The 25,466-nt window shown below is 48.2% G+C and overlaps 1 protein-coding gene across 2 annotated transcripts; it reads left to right on the top strand.

Annotated features, from left to right (window-relative positions):
- Positions 1–668: 668 nt before the first annotated feature.
- TMEM39B (transmembrane protein 39B) lies at positions 669–25,101 on the top strand. 2 transcript variants are annotated; one of them, XM_061597429.1, is made up of 9 exons: positions 669–967; positions 7,540–7,728; positions 9,708–9,927; positions 10,703–10,786; positions 11,669–11,823; positions 14,020–14,356; positions 15,842–16,029; positions 22,856–22,976; positions 24,584–25,101. In XM_061597429.1, the coding sequence occupies exons 2-9, from the start codon at positions 7,601–7,603 to the stop codon at positions 24,818–24,820; spliced, it is 1,470 nt and encodes a 489-aa protein (XP_061453413.1). In that variant the 5' UTR covers positions 669–967; positions 7,540–7,600; the 3' UTR covers positions 24,821–25,101. The 2 variants fall into 2 exon arrangements, with proteins under 2 accessions (XP_061453413.1, XP_061453412.1); XM_061597428.1 differs by having other exon boundaries at positions 670–967; positions 10,703–10,795.
- The last annotated feature ends 365 nt before the right edge of the window (positions 25,102–25,466 follow it).

The following is a 25,466-nucleotide window of genomic DNA, read 5'->3' as shown; positions in this document are numbered from 1 at the left end:
TTGTCAAATGACTGCCTTCTCCCTTGCTTGTATCTGGTTATCTTCCCAGTGCCTGCAGTGGTGATCAGCAAACAAAGGGCACTCTATGAAAGTGCCATGCATCAGCAGTGGCAGAGAGTGCAAAGTCTGATGGAGAGGTGCGTGTACTGAAGGAGAGGGGTGTTTTAAGTCAGTCCAGCCTACCATCATCTCAAAGAGCCATCCCTAGTTTGGGAGGGTGTGTTTACCTTAGGAACACAGGCTCATGTAGGATATCTCTATTATACAGGCCTGCTAAATGGATCCTCCACAATCAGCAACAGTATATCAGAGTGGCCCGCCTGCAGCTGTCTCAATGTTGGGACTCCCAATTCCCATCAGCTGGGACCATTAGCCATATTAGCTGTTGGGAGGCCAATAACAGCTGGAGGGCCACCTGGACCCCATCCTTGCCTTACACAGGGCGTGGCACCGGGGAAGCCCGTAGCTGGCTCTGCTCCTGGGGTCGTGGGCTGCTGTGAACCCTGCGGGCAACCGGGCTGCTGAGCGAGAGCACGCGTGGCTAGCCTGGTACCCTCAATGCTTCGCGCTACAGCTCCCATCATCCTCAGCGTGTGTCCAAGGAATGATGGGAGTTGTAGTCCGGCACTGTTCAGGACGCCACTGGTTAGAGATGGGCGTTTACGTTTGTCCCGCTCTCACACAGCTGCCCTTCGCCGGAACCCAACGCCCCCTCCGGCGCGGGGACAACCGCTTCGTCCTTCAGCACGCAGCGGGCCGCCAAAGAAGGCCCGGCCCGTCATCTTCCCGCCCAGCGAACCACGTGACTGGCTTCGCTGCAAGCGGGTTTTCCTTGTTTTTGACTTCAGCCGGCCACCGTCGCCTTCCCTAGCCGAGACCGCGAGGCCCCGCCTGCCATTTTGTCGTCGCGGCTTCTGGACCTGCCGCTGCCTCCCGGGTCCGACGGAGCTCCGCCTGCCGGAGATGGGTAAGAAGGCGGGCAGGGTATCCGCGGGCTTCCCTCGCCCGCCCTCCACCTCTTCCTCCCCATCACTCCTCTGGCGCCCCCCGCAGCGCCCCAAGACCTTTTGTTTGTTAGTTTATGCACTTTCGCACCTTTTCTAGGGGGGAGGGGCTTATAAATGTCAGTGATGAGACAGCCCCTGTCCTTAGTTAGGCTTTGAAAGACGCGACACAAAAGGAAAAAGGAGGCGGGAGGGAGAAGGAAAAAGACACACTCGGGCACTTTTGGTTTCTTTCTGCTTGGATAGGACTTCCTTCTCTGAGATACATATATACGCAGAGGATCCCATCTAATTGTGATTGTAGTTTTTTAAAAAATAATTCTTTATTAATTTCACACTATTATTAAACATAATCAGAACGTCATATATACATCATATGATATTATGTTGTATGATTGTGATTGGGTTTAAACTGTTTCTGATGTTGTGTTTTACATTGTTGTGGCCAGCTCTGGGACCTTATGGGGGAGGGCAGGTCATACATCTCATAATAATAATTTGGTTGTGCACCTTTACAGGATCCAGGAGGCCTGACCCGTTAGGGTAGGCACCCCCATTGATCCCCTCCTCTAGTACAGGGCTTCCGAAACTGGACCATGAAGTTCATCCAGGGGGGCGGGGCTGGGGGTGGATCTGTGTTTGAAGATGGGAGGCAGCACAGCCGCTGCACTGACTATTCATAGGGATTTTTAACTGGCATTTGTATTGCATCTTTTATTTCTTATGTTGTACTTTATTGTGTTACAACTTGAATTCTGTGGAATTAAGATTCCTACAGCAGGTAGAAGAATCATTAAGTGGGCCTGCCAAGACCCTTGGCAGTTTTCAAGTGGTCCATGGGGGGCACAAAGTTTAGGAACTACTGTGTTAGTACCTCTCCAAACTTCTACTCTCCTTTTGTGCACTCCTCTGATTCCTTCTCATTTTAGACCTCTCCTCCTCGCCATTTTGTGTTGGGCTGCCAGCATGGGCCTGGACCTGTTCACAGCAACTGTCAGATCTCCTCCCTGCCTGCTGGCGGCTTTTTTTTTTACTGTTGCTTTAAGAAGCTTTATACAGAAGCTGGTCCAGCTAACTTAGATTGTTATTATCCTTTTGCAAGTCCTGTTTATCTGAGAGACTTTATTTCAGACTACCCAAGTCTTTATTCCAGGAATCTTGTTTCTTGTTATCATTGTCACATGATGCCTGGAGTCAGTTGTCAGACCCTCTAACGTAAGGTTTGTTGTACAATTACGGTGCTACCTGGCAGGCCTGAGTTCAATCTGTGGCCTGCCAAGCCCATTAGCCACATGTGGCCGCTTATGGAGGGATGGTTTTGATGCCTGTACAGGGTGCAAGAGGAGACGGGCCTGCTGAGCTCCTGGCAGGCCACAGTACAGAGTTGTGAAAAAGTATTTGCTCCTTGTCCAACTTTCTGCATGGTTGCATATTTTTGGCACTGAATGTTATCAGATCTTGAACCAAACCTAATATTAGGGAAAAGGGGATGTGAGTGAACAAATAATACAAAATTTTGATACTTATTTCATTTATTTATTAAAGTTAAGCAGCACCCAGTGCCCCCATCTGAAAAAGTAATTCCCCCCTTAGACTCAAAACCTGGTTACTTCACCTTTAGCAGCAATGACTGCAACCAAGCACTTCCTGTAATTCTTGATGACTGCAATGGCTCACGACTCTGTGGCAGAATTTCGGCCTACTCTTCCATGTAGAACTGCTTTAACTCAGTGACATTTGTGGGTTTTCAAGCATGAGCTGTGCCTTTCAGGTCCTGCCACAACATCTCAATGGGGCTTAGGTCTGGACTTTGACTAGGCCATTCCAAAAGTTTAAATGTCTTGTTCCTCAACCATTCTGATGTAGACTTGCTTGTGTGTTTCAGATCATTGTCTTGCTGCATGACCCAGCCGCCCTTCAGCTTCAGCTGACAGATGGATGGCCTGACATTCCCCTGTAGAATTCTCTGATACCACCATGCTTGACCAACGTTGGTATGAGGTTCTTCATGTGGAAGGCAGTCTTTCCGCCAGCCATAATGGAGCCCACGTTGCCCAGAAAGTTCCGTCCATTGCTCCAGAACTCTTGACAATTATCCAGGTGCTTTTTGGCAAACAATGTTCTATGGACAGTTGAGTCAAAGATGGAACTTTTTGGGCAACGTGGGCCCTGTTATGGCTGGTGAAAACCAAACACTGCCTTGCACATGAAGAACCTCATACCAGCAGTCAAGCATGGTTGTGGTAGTGCCATGATTTGGGGATGCTTTGCTGCATCAGGGCTTGGATTACTTGCCATCATTGAAGGAACCATGAATTCTGCTTTGTATCAGAGAATTCTACAGGAGAATATCAGGCCATCCATCTGTAGCTGAAGCACAGCTGGGTCATGCAGCAAGGCAATGATCCAAAACATACAAGCAAGTTTACATCAGAATGGTTGAAGAACAAGAAAGTTTTGGAATGGTGACCCTATGAATAGGGTTTTCATGAGGCTGAGAGGCAGTGACTGGCCCAAGGGCACTCAGTCCTGAATCTTCTTATAACAATTCTGTGAGATAGGCTGTCTGAGATTGTCACTCAGTCCCTGCCTCTGTAGCACAACCCCGTGCATAAAATTCCCTTACCAAGCCTCTTAATAACTAGGACTATGAAAGGAAAGTGATATTTCTGGGAGCCAACACTGAATTTTTAGACAAAGCTCTGATGTCTAGACTCCAGCTTGTCATTCCAAAGGAATGTATTGTCCATGCTAAAAATGTAATATTTGTGTTCCAAAAGACAGACAGGAACACACCACAGCAGAACACCTGTTTGGCCATGGTGGTTCCCAGTGGCATGTGCTCTCCTATGTGAAGAGATCCTAAAAATTGTAAATTTATTTATTTAATTAATTAATTTAATTTATATACCGCCCTAAACCCAAGGGCTCTCTGGGCAGTGTACATAAAATAAAGCAATCAGGAATATATAAATACAATAATACAATAGAATCAAGCCAACAAAGGTAAACAAAAATAATCAAACAGTAACAAAATACAACAATACATATAATAATACGCATTAGAATGCCTGGGAATATAAAAAGGTTTTCACCTGGCGCCGAAAAGATAGCAGCGTCGGCGCCAGGCGCACCTCATCAAACAGACCATTCCATAGTTCGGGAGGCACAACCGAAAAGGCCCTATTACTAGTCACCACCCTCTGAGCTTCTCAATGGGATGGTACTCGGAGGAGGGCCTTAGATGTTGAGCGCAGTGTACGGGTAGTTTCATATTAGGAGAGGCGCTCCACCAGGTATTGCGGTCCCATGCCATGTAAGGCTTTATAGGTCAAAACCAGCACTTTGAATTTAGCCCGGAAACAAATAGGAAGCCAGTGCAGACGAGCCAGAACGGGTGTAATATGAGCGGACCTTCTTGTCCGCGTCAACAATCTGGCCGCTGCATTCTGGACTAACTGTAGTTTCCGAACAGTCTTCAAGGGCAGCCCAACGTAGAGCGCATTGCAGTAGTCCAATCTAGAAGTTACCAGAGCATGAACGACTGAGGCGAGGTCGTCACTGTCCAGATAGGGACGTAGCTGGGCTACCAATCGGAGATGGTAGAAAGCATTCCATGCCACTGAGGCTACCTGATCCTCAAGAGACAAGGAAGAGTTGATAAGAACTCCCAAGCTACGAACCTGTTCTTTCAAGGGGAGTGTAACCCCGTCCAGAACAGGGTGAACATCCACCATCTGGGCAGAGAAGGCACTCACTAACAGCGTCTCGGTCTTGTCTGGATTAAGCTTCAGTCTGTTAGCTCCCATCCAATCCATTATCGCGGCCAGGCAACGGTTTAGTACGTTAACAGCCTCACCTGAGGAAGATGAAAAGGAGAAATAGAGTTGCGTGTCATCAGCGTACTGGTGACAACGCACTCCAAAACTCCTGATGACTGCACCCAGCGGCTTCATATAGATGTTGAAAAGCATGGGGGACAGTACCGATCCCTGTGGGACTCCACAATGAAGAGTCCAGGGTGTCGACCAGTGTTCCCCAAGCACCACCTTCTGTTGACGACCCACCAAGTAGGAGCGGAGCCACTGGCAAGCATTACCCCCAACTTCCAACTCCGTGAGCCTTCCCAGAAGGATACCATGGTCGATGGTATCAAAAGCAGCTGAGAGATCAAGGAGAATCAACAGGGTCACACTCCCCCTGTCCCTCTCCTGACAAAGGTCATCATACAGGGCGACCAAGGCTGTTTCAGTACCAAACCCAGGCCTAAAACCGGATTGAAACGGATCAAGATAATCAGTGTCATCCAAGAGCCCCTGGAGCTGGTCGGCCACCACCCGCTCCAGAACCTTGCCCAGGAATGGAACATTCGCCACAGGTCTATAGTTGTTCAAGTTATCTGGGTCCAAGGAGGGTTTCTTCAGGAGTGGTCTCACTACTGCCGCTTTTAGGCAGTCAGGGACCACTCCCTCTCGCAAAGAGGCATTGATTACCTCCTTGGCCCAGTCGGCGGTTCCGGTCCTACCAGCTTTCACCAGCCAAGAGGGGCAAGGATCCAGCACCGACGTGGTCGCCCGCACCAGTCCAAGGATCTTGTCAACATCCTCAAGCTGTACAGACTGAAACTCATCCAATAAATAAGGACAAGACCGTGTTCTGGATGCTTCATTGAATCCAACTGCTATAATATTGGAGTCTAAGTCCCGACGAATGCTAGCGATCTTGTCTTGGAAGTGTCCAGCGAACTCATCACAGCGGGCTACAGATGAATCTATAGTATCCCGAGGGCCAAGATGTAAAAGCCCTCGTACAGTTTTAAAAAGCTCCGCTGGGCGGGAAAGTGATGCCTTAATACTGGCAGCAAAATAACTCTTTTTTGCTGCCCTCACCGCTGCTGTATATCGCTTAGAGCAGGCACTTACCAAGGCATAATTGCATTCGTCAGGAGTGCGCCTCCATCTGCACTCAAGCCTCCTCCTCTCTTGCTTCATCACTCTCAGCTCCGGGGTATACCATGGGGCTGTATGAGCTCTGCATAGGAGGGGGCGCATGGGAGCGATCGTGTCAACCGCCCGGGTCATCTCCGTATTCCACAGTTCAACCAGGGCTTCGACAGGAGCGCCAGTCTTCTCAGTCGGAAAATCCCCCAGAGCCCTTTGGAAACCCTCAGGATCCATTAATCTCTGGGGGCGGACCAGTTTAATAGGTCCCCCACCCTTGCAGAGGGAAAGGGTCGACGTAAGCCTAAACCGCAGCAAGCGGTGATCTGTCCATGACAATGGGGTAGATGAAAAACCCCCAACCTCCAGATCACCATCTCCCTGTCCAGTGGCGAAGATCAAATCAAGGGTATGTCCCGACACATGCGTCGGGCCAGTAACAACCTGAGACAGCCCCATGGTTGTCATGGAGGCCATGAAGTCCTGAGCCGCCCCAGATAAAGCAGTCTCGGCATGGACGTTGAAGTCCCCCAGTACCAGCAGTCTAGGGGACTGCAACAATACCTCCCAGACTACCTCTGTCAGCTCAGTTAGGGAATTTGTTGGGCAGCAGGGCGGGCGGTACACCAACAGAATTCCCAGCCTGTCTCTCTGGCCCAGCGCAAGGTGGAGACACTCCAATTCAGTCGTCACCTGTACAGGGTGCTCGGTGAGTGAGAAAGAGCTCCTATAGACTACGGCGACCCCGCCTCCCCGACCTTCGGCTCTACCACGATGCTGAACCGTATACCCAGGTGGGCAAAGCTGGGAAAGAGCAACTCCTCCCATATCACCCACCCAGGTCTCGGTTATGCACGCCAGGTCAGCCGCCTCGTCCACAATTAAATCATGAACAAGGGAGATCTTATGCTGTACCGACCTGGCGTTTAACAGCAGCATATGGAGATCCGAAGGCTGACTGATAGGACAACCAGCAGTCCTGGGGATATGAGGAGAACCGGAACGGGTCACGGACACTACTTGTCTGGGACGGGTTCCCCTTACCTGGCATGTTCTCCTCACAACACCATACCTCCCATTACCCGTCACTATGCTAATTGGGGCCCCCGAAGGTCTCCCCGGTTGGTGTATAATACATTCTCCCAGGCACATATTAAAACAGATAAAAGCACCAATACACAGACACCGAATCACATTCACACAAATAATAAAACACACACACACACACACAAAAAGAAAACACACACACACAGTACTAACTAAAGTACTTAGTTATACCAGAACTTGCTATTGAAATTATTGTGAAGGGTGCTGGCGTAACATAAAGGCAAAGATAGTTCCAGTCTTGCCATGACATTTCTGAGTCACTGACTCTCAGCCCTGCAGCTGCAATATAGCAGTAATGTTGCTGGTCTGCCTTTCAGGGCGATTGTAACAATTACTAAGAGAACCTTCATGAAGCCCTTTGAGCTCACTAAATGTTGGTCTTAGTGTATGCACCACATTTCTTTGGAAATCTTAGAAAAATGTGATGTTTTGCAGAAACCTTAGGAATTGCTGTGACAGCCCAGCCCTAACAGAGTTTTTGTTTCCAGTGCTTCGACCCAAAGTAATCAGTTGAGGAGCAAGCCCAGCCCTCTTTGACAGTCGGTGGTTATGGCAGGGGGAAGAAGGGGACCCAATCGGACGTCCTACTGCCGCAATCCTCTCTGCGAAACGGGAGCTGCTGGGGGCCCTGGCCATTCCACGAGTTCTTCCGTCACCAACGTGCGCTCCCGTACCAGGTGGGCATGAGCCCCAGGGACTGTTGGGTCATTCTCTCTGATACAGAGTTCTGACGTATCTGAAACCCTTTGTGCTCCTGCGTCAGCCAAAGTTGGCCTGGTACACAGGGCTGTGGAGTCGGTACACCAAACCTTTGACTCTGACTCCTCTATTTTTCTACTGCCCGACTCCTTCATAAATGGCAAATGTATATTAGCTAGTAATAACAAATTTACTGTAGTAAAATGGTAGCACAAGGCATTTCATCACCACCACGTGAATCATCAGGCTGGATTGATAGAACATAAAATATATTTATTTGATTAAAATTTCTGAACAAGAAAACTTTCCTAAATTCCTGTGAAAGTTTTTATTTTGAAGTCGGAGTCAGTACATTTCTACCGACTCTGACTCCACCCAAAATTGCTTCCGACTCCGACTCCACAGCCCGGCTGGTACAGCACATTAAGTTTAGCGCCTATATTTTGTTCAACAGGAGATTTTGTTGTATGGTACCTGGGAGCAGGAAGAGCGTAGAGATGTTCACAGGAAGCTGCCTTATATAAAGTCAGGCCAGTGGTCCATCTAGTTCAGCACTGTCTACACTGACTGGCAGCAGCTCTCTAGGGTTTCAGACAGGGGTCTCTCCCAGCCCTCCCTAGAGATGCCACTGGTAGCTGAACCTGGGCCCTTCTGCATGCCAAGCAGTTGCACTACCACTGAGCTTACGGCCCTTTCCCTTATTTATTTATTTATTTATTTATTATTTATTAGATTTATATCCCGCCCTTCCTCCCTTAAAAAGGGAAATCCTGATTCAGATCTCACTCCTTCCGCAATCTCACCAGGTGTCTCCCTCAACCCCTGCCCCCATCTGCACTATGGTGATAGCAATACCGATCTAATCTATGGGACTGTTAGGATTCCTGACGTAATCTGTGAAACGCTTTCACCTTTGAAAATGCATTGCAAATGCTCTGTAGTTACTAGCAATAGCAGCTGCCAATGAGAGTCCCTACACTGTGTCCCTTTCAGGTCAGACCTTACTCCAGATGACTCTGCTATGCAGAACGAGAATATTAGGTCTAGGTGGCACCTGACAACCTGACCAATCTTAGTAGGAGGCTGGAGAGCAGGGTCTCAGCCCAGTCTTAGGGCCTGATCAGGTTCATATGGGTGTAGGCTTTCCTTGAAATAATCAGGTCCTAAACCAGGGGTGAGGAATCTGACTTTCCAGATGTTGCAGGACTCCAACTGCCGTCAGCCGCAGCCAGTATAGCCAGTGGTCAGGGACAGTCTGAGTTATAGTCCAGTAACATCCGGAGGGTAACAAGCTCTTCATCCCTGTCCTAAAGTGTTCAGGGATCTAGAGGTTAGTACTGGTGCTTTAAACTTTGCAGTCTATGCAAAAAATGTGTAATGTGGTCAAATCTAGTCCTGACAAGCAATCTGATGGCTGAATGTTTGGAGGTTTCAGACACTCTTTAAAGGCACCCGTATGCAGAAAGCATGGGTTGTATGCAACTTAGTGGTAAGTAAACATCCCATCAGCACAAGGATTTCCACTTGTGCAACAGAGCTTCCCCACACACACTTATAAAACTTTTTCTGGGGTTCCTACAACCCTCTGGAGCAGATTTGGAGGGTGTGTGGAGTGCGTGGAGGTCCCATTAGGCAAGCTGAAATCCTTGTGCTAACAGGATTCGTTAGTGGAATACTACCCCATGACAGTAGTCTAGCCTGAGGCACTGCTGCCTTGGCTATTTCTGCAGTTGTAGGTGGGTTTTTCTTGATTTTACTGTAACTGTTTTCTGTGCGTTGCTGTGAGATTTTGAAGGTGCTGTACAAAAGATTATTGTTTCAAGAGCCGGCAACACAGGCAGGGATGGCTTCAAAGCACCCTTTCTTGCCATGGAAAAGGACACTATTGGGGCTAATGAATCTGAATGTTTGCCATTCTTTCTGTTTTTATGAGTTGATTTTTCCTTCTCCCCTATAGGAGTGGTTCAGGGACAGGTCTTTCCAGCCCTCCTCTGGCAACTCAGACCGTGGTTCCTCTCCAGCACTGCAAGATCCCAGAGCTGCCCTTGGAGAGGAGTATCTTGTTTGAACTCCAGCTCCTCTTCTGCCACCTTATCGCTCTCTTTGTCCACTACATCAACATCTACAAGACGGTGTGGTGGTACCCGCCGTCTCACCCTCCCTCCCATACCTCATTGGTGGGTGTCTATATATCTTGTTGCCCATTTGCAAGATCACAGAATTACAGTGATAAAGACAGGAAAAGCACTGGCATATATACACAAAATACCATTTAAAAAGCTATTTTTTTAATTCCCTAAATGCTGTCTTAAAAAGGCGGACCTTTAACAGCTATGTATGAGGGATCTATAATGGCACCAATTGATAGAACCCTGTAGTACACACTGCTGTTGCCATGACAGACGTCCAAGACAGGTACTCCGTGTATCACGCTGGCTTAAGAGAGCAGGAAGATCAGATGTTGACAAGGGCCCCAAGACACCATGAAGCATACAGTGGGTGGAGCATCCAAAAAAGGTCTGTGAATTCCAGGGTTGTGCTCCCAGTCTCTGTCAGATTGAGGAGGTCCACGGAGGTCCCTTGTCTGGACAGGGGGCAGCATCCTCATGCCAGCACTTTGGGTAGGGTAAGGCAGACCTATAGAGTTCTGCAGGAACAGACTGCTACTTGCAGCTGCCGCTATAGAACCATTCACCCATGTGAGTCTGAATTAAGTCCCAAGGCCAGGTAAAGCACAGCAGACCTACATAAATTTTGGACTGAGTCAACTCACCCTTATCCTTCAAGAGGGCTTTGGTCCTCTGGCGAGTTCTCTTTTATGCCATTTATTTTCCCCTTTCCTAAAGGCCTCTGGAAGCCCTACCCTTTTGGGACTTCAAGGTTTTTTCCAAGTTTGCAAGATCACTGCTCATGGACCAATCAAGTTCTCTTCTTTTATGTTTCTTCCTGCAGAATTTTCATCTCATCGACTTCAATGTCCTGGCAGTGACAACCATTGTTCTGGCAAGGAGGCTGATTGGTGCTATCATGAAGGAGGTGAAGGAGGTAGAGGCCTAGAGCTCCCCACCCGACCCTGGGGTGGGGGGGTTACTCATTTCCTGTGGTTCAGCCTGTACTTGTTTGGGCTTTTCTTTATTCCGGAAAGAGTAGCAGTGGTCTTTCGCAGCCCCCCCCCCATTCATTCCAGTGGAGCTTTTACAGGAGACCTTCCCAGTGGAATGTGCCCATTCCCTGCTTCCTATGAGCAAGCAGCGATTAGCACTGGTGAGCTTCTGTTGGGGGGAGTTCCGAAAAACAAGGCCCACTTCATCTCCTCCAGATCACCCCATCCTGTAACGTGCTCTCAGTGGATGTGGGCACCTGGTGCACGGCTTTCTTTGGTGACCTTAGTTGGGTACAGGGAGGCCTAATACGGAGTGAAGCAGTCTCTAGGGGATGTTTGGCTTAGGCTGTAAGCCTCATAGAGTGCCATCCTAAGCATGTTTATTCAGCACCAAGTCCCTCTGAGTTCACTGGGACTTAATAAGCATGTTTAGAGGTTGCTGCCCTAGGATTCAAAAAGTCCAATCATTACAGGAAATTCTGGTCGTCGTCCTCCCCCAAAAGGAAGAGGGTGCAGCTAACCTCAAGATGTAGCAACGACTGCAAACCTGGACAGATTTAAAAGAGGATAAGACAAATTTATGGAAGATAAGACTACCAGTGACTTAGTCTGGATGGCTTATTAATTGCTTCCAGCATTGGAGGCGGTATGCTTCGGCACACCAGCAACTGGGGAACATGAGAGTGATTCGCTGCTCATGGCCTGCTTGTTTCTTCCCAGAGGCATCTGGCTGGCCGCTGAGAGCAGAATGCTGCTGGATTAGATGGGCCTGATCCAGCAGGACTGTCCTCACTTTCTTACTTTCCTCTTCGCAGGCTTCTCACACTGGCAGAGTCTCCTTGCCGCGCTCCATCTTCCTGGTGGTCGCTCGTTATGCTGTCCTCCTTGGGACATGGTGGAGTCTGTGGCGATCCATCATCCACCTCTTCAGGACATATTCACTACTCAACCTTTTGTTTTTGTGCTATCCGTAAGTACCAGAAAGCCCTTTTCGTATTTCTGCTTCCTGCTGGTTCTGCAGTGGGAGTCAAACTCTGAAGCGCAAAAGCAGATTTTAGAAATAACCAAGATGACGCTGTATGTAGTTTGTGCTACGAAAATTAAAATTCGTACAATTGTTCCTTGATTTTAGGCTGCTGCATTAGACCCAGTATTTTCTTTGCTAGAGGCAGGTGCCTTCCTTGGAAATGTTGTCTTTTTTGCTGTGGCTGGAGCATGCATTTTCCCCGTCTCTGTGAGGGTAATTGAAGTCACCCGGTGCTTACAGCTTTTCTTCTGCTGGTTGCTTCCCTGGGCTCATTCTCTATCTCAAGATGGCCCCCAGTGCTATATTAGTTTTGGGACCTCGTATTGCCACCCACAGTGGTTCTGTGGAGAAGATTGTCCCATTTGAGATTTCTGGTTTGATTGATTCTTCCCTCTGACATACAGCCCGTCTCTACCAGTGGTGACCTCTGGATTTGAACTCTGCAGGAAGGCAGGGAAGGGTGTGTTCCAGTAGTAGCATCGCCCTGTATGTCCATGCACAGAATAAAGTATGGATGCAGAACTTGCCTTCAGAGAATTTCAGCTTTCATTCTATAAAAAAACAAGCTTCTAGGCCTTAGATCTGTGACGATATACTTATTTATAACATTTCTGTCCCACCCTGTGAGCTTAAAAAACATTCTGTGTCTCCAGAAAGGACAAGCCTGCAACTTGCAACTTCTGTGTAAGCCTTTGGCTTAGCTTTCAACCCGGCTGGTATGAAGCTTTAAATACACCTGTGCTTGTCCCTTCCCCTCTTTCCCATTGGTTCTTTTTCCTCCCCTCTGGCCGGTCAAAATTTAAGAGTGTACCTTCCTTGAGGGCAGGGGCTTCTCTGTTTGCTCTCATGTTTTTCTGAAAAGCATCGTCTCCATTGGTGCTATATACAGAAAGGTCCTTAGCTCTCACCGCAACACTTGTTCTTTGAGCCACGTGATCAGAAGCTCCCTGCCTGATGTGTAGCCTGTCAGTCCTTGGCACTGTTGTCCAACTAACTGGTCTCACCCTCTTGAATCGTTCCCTTGTCACCTCCTCCCGTAGGGAGACAGCGACTCTCCACAAGCCTCTCTCATAAAACTCCCCCTTCAAAAAGATGCTTCCAGGGCGCCTCCCCACCCTCCAGTCAGGTCACTTCAGATTGCTCTTCAGGAGGGAGGCTTGTTTATTTAATTAATTAATTTTGTTGCATTTAACTCCCACCTTTCCTCCAAGGAGCTCAAGGTGCTATCCATGGTTCTCCTCCTTCCTGTTTTTTTTCCCCACAAGAATCCTACGAAGTTGGTCTCCCAGTGAGCTTCATGGCTAAGTGAGGATTTGAACCCTGATCACACTGGCTGTCTTATTCCTGGAAAGAGAGAGGCAGCAGGAGGCTCTGATGCCCCATGGAGCCTTCCTCACACTTGCTGTAGCTAGCCATCAGATGGGGCATTGTGCATCACCTTGGTCCATCTTCTCCAATCTGACACAGGAGGCATGGTCTAGTTAGAACCGGAGGGATTGTATGCGTTTCCTTAAGGTTGGAGTGGGAAACCTGTGACCCTCCAGATTTTGTCTTATTTGTTTATTTAAAACACTTAGATACTGCTTAATCATTTGCATTTCTAACTGGTGTACATAAAAAACCCAAGTCGTATATAAAACAAACAATAAAACCAAACACCGCCTTAAAATGCCTGCTGGAACAAGAAAGTCTTGGTCATGCCGGTAAAGTCCAGCAAGGAGGGTTGTTGGGCTGCGTGTTGGGCTGCACCACCCCGTCCCTGGCCATTGACTGTGCTGGATGATGGGAGTTGGTGTCCCACAACTTCTGTAAAGTGCCATGTTGGGGAGAGCTCCCTTGAGCATCCCACAGCAAAGGATTAATCAAGCCCACCTTTTCCTTGAAGTCCATGGCACAGCCACCCGGCTCCCATTCCCCGCTGCCGCTAAATCTTCCGTATGCATAACTGTCACCATTGTTTATTCTTCCCCTGCTCTGCTTACCTCCCTTTCCTCTTGTTTCCCTTTTGGCGAATTTTTGACTTTAAGCTGCTTGGAGCAGGGCCCTATTATTTCACTCCCTGTCAAGCACCAGGTACACACATGGCACCGAATTAAACTGTAAAGAGACATTTCAGAGGCGCTCTCCTCTCCCTCCTAGGTTTGGCATGTACATCCCCTTCCTGCAGCTGAACTGTGACTTTCGCAAGACTGGCCTTTTCTCCCAAGTGGCCAACATTGGCCCCCGCGACACGGGCAACGTCGGCTCGAGGGGCAAGGACTACCTGTCGGCTCTCAAGGAGACCTGGAAGCAGCACACCCAGCAGCTGTATGACATGGAGGCCATGCCCACCCACGCCTGCTGCCTCTCCCCAGATCTGATTCGCAACGAGGTGGAGTACTTGAAGATGAACTTCAACTGGCGCATGAAGGAGGTGCTGGTGAGCTCCATGCTCAGCGCCTACTATGTGGCGTTTGTGCCAGTCTGGTTTCTGAAGGTAGGTGAGCGATGGGTGGGTTGCCTCTGCAGCGCTGAATCTAATATAGGGATGGGAAACCTTTTTTACCCCGAGGGCTACATTCCTTCCTGGGCAGCCTTCTGGAGGTCACATGCAGTGCTGGGTGGGGCCAGAGGCAAAAGTGGATGAAGCAATAAAGGCACGTGTGACCTTTGTAGAGGAGGCTACTTTCTACACACTCACACACCCCTCTGCATCCTCCATCCAGGCAGCAAGACGCATGATCAGAGTTGAAGGATTCCAGCCAGACAACAACATTCAAGGAGGGTGCAAGATAGGGCTGGTTAGGGGTCCCAAGGGCCAAGTAGGCTGGGGGAAGCTAAATTTGGACTCTGGACCTGAAGTTCCCCATCCCTGTTCTCCATGTCATGAGGTGCCCTTGCTTGGCCTGTCAGAGTCACAAGCATATGAAGCGTATTTGAGCAGTGTAGACTTCAGTGAGCTTCAGCATGTGGAACAGGCAAATTATGAAGAATGGTTCTGTTGAACCAATAGAAGTTCCATGTACAGATGCAGTCTACCTTTGGTTCTCAGATGGTGGCAACAAACATGTGAAGGCCAAGTCTGTCATATCATGTTAGCAAAGTTCCAGAGGCATCTGGCTGGCTGCCATTGGGAACAGAATGCCGGCCCACCTTTTCCTTGTGTGATCCAGGAAGGAAGTTCTTGCATTCTTATGTGGCCTGGCTATCCTATGTTTGAAAGAGAGTCTGAAGTGAACTTGGGAAACTTCAATAGGAATTCACTTGGTTTGTGGGAGAGGGGAGGTGTCTTACCTTGGATATTTCACAGGGTGTAGAAATGTTGGAATTCTTCTGTTAAGGCTTTGCTGCCTTTGAATTTCCACTTAGTTAGTTGCTCTTCTTGAGAGCTGGTGGCCAGGCTGGAATGCATTTCAGAAGTTGGGCTTTCTGTTTTTGTATGTGTGGGGTCTTTTTTCCCCCTTCTTTTTATGCTGCAGATGATTCGCATGGGTATACGTTGTTTAGGCCACCGTTCTTCTCCTTTTGGGTCCCCAGATGTTGTTGGACTGCACCTCCCACCATGCTTGGCCCATTGGCTAAGCTAGTGGGGATTGATGGGAGTTGTAGTCTGACAACATCTCGGGACTCAAAGGTAGAAGAACACTGGTTTAGGCAAGCCAGTAGATGCTGTTGTAGGCTAGCAGCTTTTGGGAATTTTGTTTGCAAGTGTATTAAACATCTAATGCATTAGAATAAACTTGGTTGCATTTTTGTACATTCTGGCCTCCTGTACCGCCATCAGTGAAAAACAGTGGCTTTTGGCTGTCCTTGCTCTAGCCCATTCTCAATTGCCTTGCTCCTACAGAAACAATGCCCCAAGTAGATGCAGCTGCCCTGTGGATCAGTTTACATTGTGGAGGTGAACGTCCTGCTCTAAAGATGTCTCCTCCGTCTAATGAGTGTGTGCTCTCTCTCTCTTCCCCCCCCCACCTTTGTGCAGAACACCCAGTATTATGACAAGCAATGGTCTTGTGAGCTGTTCCTCTTGGTCTCCATCAGCACCTCTGTCATCCTCATGCAGCATCTTCTTCCGGCCCGCTACTGTGACCTCCTTCACAAGGCTGCGGCACATCTGGGCCGTTGGCAGAAGGTTGACCCAGCACTTTGCTCTAACATGCTGCAGCATCAGTAAGCAGACCTCCATTTGTGGCCCATGTTCTGTTTTTAAAAAAATTGTTTGTATGCATTCACATGGGATACAATAGCTAGCAAATGGGCTCAGCACAGGAATTTCTGTTCCTAGGGCAGTCTTTGCCATCCTGGTGCCCTCCAGATGTTTTTGACTACAACTTCCATCAGCCCTAGCTAGCATGGCAGCCATATGGTGCTGGGACTGATGGGAGTTGTAGTCCAAAACAGCTGGAAGGGGCCAGGTTGGCAAAGACTGTCTTGAGATTGGTTCACGCTGTTCCCGGTCAGCGGAGGAGTGGAGCAGACAGGAATGGGTTAACTCTCCTGGAGGCAGAGTCAGCACTATAACACAAAAAGTTTAGCTGGTGGCCTGCCAGAAGGGGAGGAACCGTCTCCCATTCTCCAGTTTTTAACTCTGTCTTCAGCGAGCAGCAGAGTCAGACTATGCCTCCTGGGTCCCCATAAGAAATTCAGGACAGTTTAGCTATTTTCTCTGCTCTTCTCAGAGAGTTTATCATCATCAACTGCAGTCGAAGCGCACAGACTTCTGCCTCTCTTCTTTCACTTCCCACCCTCACTGAATAGCCAGATTTGAGGGAGGAAGAGAGGGATTGTGCTTTCTGAAGAGGTGCCTGGAAGTGGCGGAGGCCGGGATCTGTCTCGTGCCTCCCCCTGCTGTCCCTTATCAAATGCTCTTTCACGGTCCCAAAGAGAGGGAAGCCTTCAGGAGCGTTTTAAGACCTTGGAGGAACAGAGATTGGTCCTTCGTTATCCAAGGCTTTTTGTTGATTCACACACACACACACACACACACACGGGGTAATGGGCCTCCACTAAGCGTGGTTGGCCTCCTTGCCGCATTGTTCTTAGGTAAAGCTGCTAAGCTTTTGCTAATGAGGGAGGGGGCAGCTCCAGCCCCGGCCTTTTTCCCTCTTCAGCTGGGAGTTTAACTATGCCTGGGAGAAGAGACAACCCTTCTCACACCTCTGCAGAGGAAAATGAGTCCCTGAGTGGGGGGGAATCTACATCTCAATTAAGCCATCCATTAGTCGAAGCATGCTGGACTGACTCCCCTCCTGAAATAGTTTTGTTTTCTCAGCTCCCTTCTGTTCAGCCAGTGGGAGGGGAAGAGGCACACATGGCTCCGGCAGGGGAAAAAAGCGTGTAAAATCTCACCATCTAGATAAGCCCTCTACCACTTCGGCCGTGCTGGCCTGGCTTAACAAGGCCATGATGAAGGAGGCAGGGGCTTCCTTAGCCAAGCGTTGGGCCCGTGCACATAAGAAAAAAGGCTCCAAGCACTCCAGGGCACGCTGCCATGATTTCTTCTCATTTTCCTCCTGCCTCCTGTGAGGCCAGCCCAGTTAGAGAAAGGGAGAAGAGTAAAAGAAGGGGCTCCTTACAGAAGCCTAAATCACACAAAGATAAACGCAAAAGATGCTTCAGCTCTGGGTTCCCACCTGACCGCCTTTCCCTCAGCCCAGGCTCCTGGAGGAGGGCGGTCCCCCGTCATCTGCTGCATCAGATTCAGAACAGGAAGAAGGAGAACTCTCAGGGGAGGATGTATTTTCCTGACTTCTATCCTATTTTGATTTCTAAGGCTATGGCCTGCCTTCAGTTAGATCCTCCTAAGGAAACTCCTCAGGAGGGGGAAGGGGAACAGGGATCTTCAGATGTCTTCTCTAGGTCAGGGGATCAGAAAGTGGTCATTCCAAAGTTCTTCAAGGACATTGTTAAGGAAGAATGAGATCATCCAGCCAAATCCAAAGCTGTACAATGCTCTGTCTAAGAAGCTATATGCTCTTCCTGCCATGACCATGGCAACCCTTCAAGTCCCGGCCATTGACAACCCTGTCTGCCCTCGGGGTCAAGACAGCTATTCCCAAAGAAGGAGCGGATACTTTTTCAGAACAAAATGAGAGGCACAGTGAGGCTATCTTAAAACATGTACACGGAGCATCTGCATTGGCCATGAGAGCTTCTGCAGCCAACTCCTTCCTGGCATGGGCTGCGGTAAAGTGGGCTAAAGTGCTACTGTCAGAAGTGCCTCCTGATGCCAGACATGTCAGGGAGAGGCTGCACAAATTGGCTGATACAGCTGAATTCCTAGCAGATTCCTCCTTAGCCTACAGTACTCAGCAAGAGTGACTTTCAAAAAGCTCTTGACAAGGTACCTCACCAAAGACTTCTGAGGAAGCTTAGCAGTCATGGAATAAGAGGAGAGGTCCTCTTGTGGATAAGGAATTGGTTAAGAAGCAGAAAGCAGAGAGTAGGAATGGAGGGCTGTAGAAAGTGGAGTCCCTCAAGGATCGGAATTGGGACCTGTACTTTTCAACTTCTTCATTAATGACCTAGAATTAGGAGTGAGCAGTGAAGTGGCCAAGTTTGCTGACGACACTAAATTGTTCAGGGTTGTTAAAACAAAAAGGGATTGTGAAGAGCTCCAAAAAGACCTCTCCAAACTGATTGGAACAAATGTGGAATTGGAAAAAGATCTGGAGTTTATGGATATTAGAAATAAAATCTACTGTTTGGAATTTAACGTTATCTCTGAAGAAATTAATGAAGATATTAGAGATAAAGTTATCAATGGCTTGGATAATTTTCTGGACTGGAATGACGTGATGGAGCTTGATATAGAGAAAATCTATGGAATTAACTGCAGCCATGTGACAATGGAAAAACTCTCAAGAGATGAGCCAGTGCATTTTGTAAAAAAGAAGAACACAGATATGACTTTACAACAATATTTCAGCAACTTATTCAGAATTGATGGCAAGAAAATATTTGGGATAGAGGAGATTCCCATCAGACTCTTATTATATGACTATGGCTATGACAGCAAGATTATTATGGAATACTGATAATGGAAGATTGGACACTGAAATTACTGGACTTAACAGGGCTATTGAAGATGGAAGATGGAATTAATATGGATAATGGAATAATGGCTATTGAAATTATTGGACCTAACAGATTTTGATGAGATGGATTAATCGATATGTTTATTTGGACTATGGTTATGACAATAAGATTACTATTATTATTAACGAGATGGATTAATCGACATGTTTATTTGGAGAAAAATTGATAGATATATTTCTTAAAGAATTGAAACCTCTCTTTGACTTTTTGTGGAAAGAATAAAGTAATGTTTATGAGATTTGATGATTAATTAAGATAACTACTGGAGGAAAGTGATTTTATAATATAATTTAAGAGACAGGATTGTTATATATTGTAGACCTATAACTGATTTGATCTGTGACAAATGGGAAGTCAACATTTTATTTTTTTGTTTAATCATTTTTGTTCTGTTTTGTTTTTTGTCTTTGAATGTTTTATGATTTTGTTTTGTATGTTTTATGAAAATTTGAATAAAAAATATTGTAAAAAAAAAAAAAAAAAAAGAAGACCTCTCCAAACTGAGTGAATGGGTGGAAAAATGGCAAATGCAATTCAATATAAACAAGTGTACAATTATGCATATTGGAGCAAAAAATCTGAATTTCACATATACGCTCATGGGGTCTGAACTGGCAGTGACCGACCAGGAGAGAGACCTCGGGGTTGTAGTGGACAGCACGATGAAAATGTCGACCCAGTGTGCGGCAGCTGTGAAAAAGGCAAATTCCATGCTAGCGATAATTAGGAAAGGTATTGAAAATAAAACAGCCGATATCATAATGCCGTTGTATAAATCTATGGTGCTGCCACATTTGGAATACTGTGTACAGTTCTGGTCGCCTCATCTCAAAAAGGATATTATAGAGTTGGAAAAGGTTCAGAAGAGGGCAACCAGAATGATCAAGGGGATGGAGCGACTCCCTTACGAGGAAAGGTTGCAGCATTTGGGGCTTTTTAGTTTAGAGAAAAGGCGGGTCAGAGGAGATATGACAGAAGTGTATAGCATTATGCATGGCATTGAGAAAGTGGATAGAGAAAAGTTCTCCTCCCTCTCTCATAATACTAGAACTCGTGGACATTCAAAGAAGCTGAATGTTGGAAGATTCAGGACAGACAAAAGGAAGTACTTCTTTACTCAGCGCATAGTTAAACTATGGAATTTGCTCCCGCAAGACGCAGTAATGGCCACCAGCTTGGATGGCTTTAAAAGAAGATTAGACAAATTCATGGAAGACAGGGCTATCAATGGCTACTAGCCATGATGGCTGTGTCCTGCCACCCTAGTCAAAGGCAGAATGTTTCTGAAAACCAGTTGCCAGAAGCCTCAGGAGGGGAGAGTGTATTTGCACTCAGGTCCTGCTTGCGGGCTTCCCCCAGGCACCTGGTTGGCCACTGTGAGAACAGGATGCTGGACTAGATGGGCCACTGGCTTGATCCAGCAGGCTCTTCTTATTTTCTTAAGAGCTCTTGGATTTGGAGTGGTAGTAAGATGCAATATATAGCTGAAACAGTGGGAAGTGGACCATCATTCCAAAGCCAGTCTTGCAGCTGTGCCCTACTGGGGTAGGCAGATTTTTGGCAAGTCTCTAGAGTGCCACCTGGTGGAGACCAAGGATAAAAAGAAGGCACTTCCTTCTGCTCCCAGGAAGGATGACAAATCCCATAAGAAGGCTTCATATTCCTTTCATCCCAAGGGCTATCCAACTACCTGCACGTTAGTTCCGGGAGTCCTGGAACTCTTCCTGGGATTCCTCTCACCAGTGCACACGTTCCACACTCTCCAGTGGTGGGGGAGGCAACAAACATCGTCAAAACCCCAAGTCCAGTGTCAAGCAAAGCCATGCATGACACCAGGACGGCCCAGGTGGGGGGCAGACTTCAATTTTTTGCACATGCCTGGGCAACCTCCACCTCAGACAAATGGATACTGAGCACCATCCAGTCTGGCTACTCCCTCAAGTTTGCCACCATCCCGCAGGACAGATGGACAGCTCCTCCGTCTCGTCAGCTGGAAAAGCTGCAGAGAACCCTGGATGCCATTTCTCACCTCGAGATAGGCGCTATAGAACCCATGCCAGAGCATCAGCGGTCCTCAGGAATCTTCTCTGTGTTCTTACAGTCCCCAAACGCAATGGCAATTACCGCGCCATCTTGGATTTAAAATTCCTGAACCGCTTCCTGCGGACAAAGAAGTTCAAGATGGAGACACTCAGGTCTATTGCAGAAGCCATTCAACCTGGGGACTTCCTGGGATCTATAGATCTCACAGAGGCGTACCTGCATGTCCCCATTCTCCAGCAGCACAGACGCTTCCTCCGCCTTGCGCATGGCCACCACCAGTTTCAATACAGGGCCATGCCCTTTGGCCTCGCCTCTGCCCCGCGGGTGTTTACCAAAATAATGGTAGCAGTAGTGGCACACCTTCACACTCAGGGAGTCCATGTATACCCTTACCTGGATGACCTTCTGGTGCGGGCCTCTTCAGCAACAGTGGCACAACGGGATCTCCACACTACTATCCAGTGTCTGGAGAACCACGGCTTCATCATCAGCAGGGACAAGAGCCATCTGATACCCATCCAGCGCCTTCAACATCTGGGAGTGGTCATCGACACACCGCAAAGCAAGCTCTTCCTGTCCACCGATCGCACGGACAAGCTCCTGCGCCAGCTGCACTCGTGCCTGCAAGGCAGCCAGGCTCCTCTGAAGAAACTGGCTCAGCTGCAGGGCTCCATGACAACGGCCATAGTGTCGTGGGCGCGCTTCCACTCAAGAGCCCTGCAGTGGCTGCGGCTTCCATATCAGGACCAGATCACCTTGCGCCAGAACTGGCTCATCCTCCTCCTGAGACATGTGCGGGAGTTCCTCCAGTGGTGGGGACGTTTACCTCATCTGGAGAAAGGCCTTTCCCTCAGAGCTCCAACAGTCTCAATATTGTCACTGCAGACGCGAGCCTATATTGCTGGGGGGTGACCAGTTGCTCCAGCATTGCATAGGGGAAGTGGTCAGTGCAGGAGCAGTGCCAGTCAATCAACTGGTTGGAGCTCAGAGCAATCCGACTAGCACTCCAGGAGTTCCTACCTCGTATTTATCAGACTTGTGTGCTAGTACACACCAACAACGCCACAGCCAAATCGCATGTCTGCAAACAAGGGGGCACAAAATCAGTTCCTCCTCAGAGGGAGACCGACCTGCTGTTCCAGTGGGCAGAAAAGCACCCGGCTTCCATTTTGGCTATACATGTACAGGTGATCCTGAACACACAAGCCGACTGGCTGAGCCGGGAACAAGTCCACCAGGGAGAGTGGGCCCTTTACCGGGATGTGTTCCTAGAGATCACTCGGAAGTGGGGGCTAGGATAAATACTAGGAAGAAGTAGCGATCTGAAGTGTGCTGGCTGTGGCTGATAACGATTGTAGTCCGGAACATCTGGAGGGCACCAGGTTGGGTTAGAGCAGCCTTTCCCAACCGGTGGGCCTCCAGATGTTGTTGGACCACAACTCCCATCAGCCTCAGCCATTGGCAATGCTGGCTGAGGCTGATGAGAGTTGTGGTCCAACAACATCTGGAGGCACACTGGTTGGGAAAGGCTGGGTTAGAGTATTGAGAACTGTCCTCAGTCAGAACCCTCTGAAATGGGTTTAAGGATTTGACCTTCTAAACAGAAGCTGCTCTCATCACCCCACTCCCCACACATACACACAACCATGCGTTTGTCAGCAGAACTTTGAAAAACGTTCTTTTTTCATCATGAGCTTGTTAAACTCTTCTGTGTGCAAAAACTCAGTGAATTGCTGTGCAGTCATCTGGACGCTTCCTTGGGACTAAGTCCCACTGAGCATGAGTTTGGGAGTGGAGGTTGTGGCAGTCCCTCCTCTCCCCTCCCATCTCGGATGCCTTTCGGTTCATTTTGCAGGTGGACGGAGGAATGCATGTGGCCCCAAGGGGTGCTGGTGAAACATAGCAAAAACGTCTACAAAGCCGTGGGCCACTACAATGTGGCGGTGCCTTCGGACGTCTCCCACTTCCGCTTTCACGTAAGCTGCTGCTGTTTTCCGATGGTGAATGAATACAGGCATGCCTGAATGAATACATGAATGTTTTTATCCCACCCATCTTGTAAGGAGCCTGGGGGGGGGGTATGAGGGATGCCCTCTTCCACTTTAGCCTCACAGCAATGCCTATCAGGTAAGAGAGAGCGATTGGGCCACGCTCACATGGTGGGCTGAGTGGGTCTTTGGACCTGGCTGTCCCCAGTCCTGCTCAAGCCCTCTAACCAGGATGCCACATTGGCTTCCTGATGCATGATGTGTTCTATATAGTGCACTATGTAAAGGAGTCATGTGACATCCCCACCCACCTGTGCCTGCCTTCCTGCAGCAGATGAGGGGGATGCCAGCCTCTCCCTACAATGTGTTGTTATGATGATTATTATTTGTTTATTATTAGATTTCTTTATATACCCCATTTCCCACAAATACACGTGTGCTCAAAGCGCTTCACACAAATAGTCCAAATACAATAGCACAACGCATAATAAAAAGTATCGACCCTTTGCATTTGTACAGAGGCTATGCGACACTTTCCAACCTTTGAGTGCAGTATTTTCACTCACAGCCTAGGCACTGCATAGTATCCCACCCTTATCTCTGGGTGATGCTGGATACCCCAAACCCACTGTGGGTGTAGCTGTTGCTCGGCTGTATGTGAAGCAGTCCTTTCCTTCAAGGGATAACTCTTATGGTATAATCCTGCCACCAGTTTCAGAATGAAACGCCTGTACGGTATTTGCCAAGAGACACTGTAAATTAAGAGTTTTAGTTTCAGTAAAATTTGCTTATTCACCACCTCCCTGACTGATATTTACTCATGGTGTGCCCTAACCAAGCATAGGTGTGAGTACGGAACAATTAAAAAAACAAAATGATACTTTATTTTCAGATGATAATTTTTAAACCTTACACATACAAATAAATTCTGACACAGTATGTCACTACTCTACACCATCTAACTAAATCCCTTCCCAGCCCAACCACCATCCTCAACCCCAATTCCAAATCTATCTAACTATCCAACAGCAGAAATCAAACATCAAAATGTCTGCTTGATTAAAAAAAGTGTTCAGCATCCGTCTCAAGATGGAAAGGGAGGGAGTTTGTCTTAACTGCCACCGAGGAAGGCTGGGCCTCTGGTACCTGCCAATTACGCAATCCACTGAAGAGAGGCCACAGAGAAGAGTCCCTAAGGGCAATATTAAGGCTCAGGCAAGCTCCTGTGAGTAAAGGTAGCCTGGTCTCAGGCTTTGTAGGGCTTTAAAAGTTAATGCTAGCGCTGTTTGTCTCACGTAAACAGACAGTGCACACCTGTTTCTTACAATGCATTTTTAATAATCATTTATTTTAATAAAAGAGCAAGTTTCTAGTCCAGTCTAGTTTCTAGTCCAGGCCAGCCTTCCCCAAGCTGCTGACGTCCAGATATTTCAGACTACAGTTCCCATCAGCCCTGGCCAGCACAGCTCATGGTGGGGATTATGGGAGCTGGAAGTCCAAAACATCCAAGAGGGCGCTAGTTTGCGGAAGGCTGGTCTTGTCAGTTCCCAGGAAATGACGAATGCCTGACATGTAGGGGTCTTTTGGTCTTCCAGTTCTTTTTCAGCAAGCCCCTGCGGATCTTGAACATCTTGATTCTCCTCGAAGGGGCTGTCATCTTCTACCAGCTCTACTCACTTATCATGTCGGAGAAGTGGCACCAGACCATCTCGCTGGCCCTGATCCTCTTCAGCAACTACTACGCCTTCTTCAAGCTTCTGCGGGACCGGCTGGTGCTGGGGAAAGCTTACTCGTATTCTGCCACCAGAGAAACGGATCAGAAGCTCAGCTGAAGGCGTCGCACCTGCAAGCGTAGAAGGAAAGAGAGAGAACCAACCCACAGCTTTGTTGGGGGCAGCCTGAGACGTTTCTGCCGCTCCAGGCGCCTTGCCCCACACTGCCTGAGAAGGGGCCCCATGGGGTCACGGAGGGTGCGGGAGGGCAGGATGCTTGGATGAGGGGCAGTCAGGCCGGCCCTGAGCTCTGTATGTTCTTTTTTTAATTACTGCTTTCGGTTTGTTTTGTTCTTTGATAACTGATATGATGAGGTAAATATCTTATTTTTATACTCCCAGCTGTTGTCAGCCTGGTTTCTCCAGCAGCAGGCGCTGGGGCTGCCATCCAGCCCTGCCAGTGTGTCTTGCAAGCGTTCCAGGGTTGGGTGTGTTGCTGGGCAGGGGATCCTTGCTTTCAGTCTTCAAGCTGGTCCAGTGAAGGGGCAAAGAGCGTGACCTGTTACCCACACAAAAGTCCATGGTGCAGGTCTCGCCACTGCTAAAAACTCAGTAGGGGGCCTTAGCTAAGCCACTCTTCTTAGTCCACCCCCACCCCCCGGTCTGCACTACCAAGCTAATCATGCTGCTGGCCTGCCTTACAAGGTTATTGCTAGGATTATTAAATCAGTGGAAGTGGAAGCAGTTTGCACTCTTGAAATATGCT

The sequence above is a fragment of the Rhineura floridana genome, chromosome 15 (genome assembly GCF_030035675.1).
Source record: "Rhineura floridana isolate rRhiFlo1 chromosome 15, rRhiFlo1.hap2, whole genome shotgun sequence".
In the NCBI taxonomy this organism is placed as follows: domain Eukaryota; kingdom Metazoa; phylum Chordata; class Lepidosauria; order Squamata; family Rhineuridae; genus Rhineura; species Rhineura floridana.
Note: the sequence above shows the minus strand (reverse complement) of the source record. Positions and strands in the feature narration are given on the sequence as shown.

Bases quoted from the DNA above. Each gene is read 5' to 3' on its own strand.
- TMEM39B (XM_061597428.1), top strand. From the start codon at position 7,601: ATGGCAGGGGGAAGAAGGGGACCCAATCGGACGTCCTACTGCCGCAAT. The intron at 7,729-9,707 runs GTGGGCATGAGC...TCTCCCCTATAG, and splicing joins AACGTGCGCTCCCGTACCAG to GAGTGGTTCAGGGACAGGTC. The intron at 9,928-10,702 runs GTGGGTGTCTAT...TTCTTCCTGCAG, and splicing joins CTCCCTCCCATACCTCATTG to AATTTTCATCTCATCGACTT.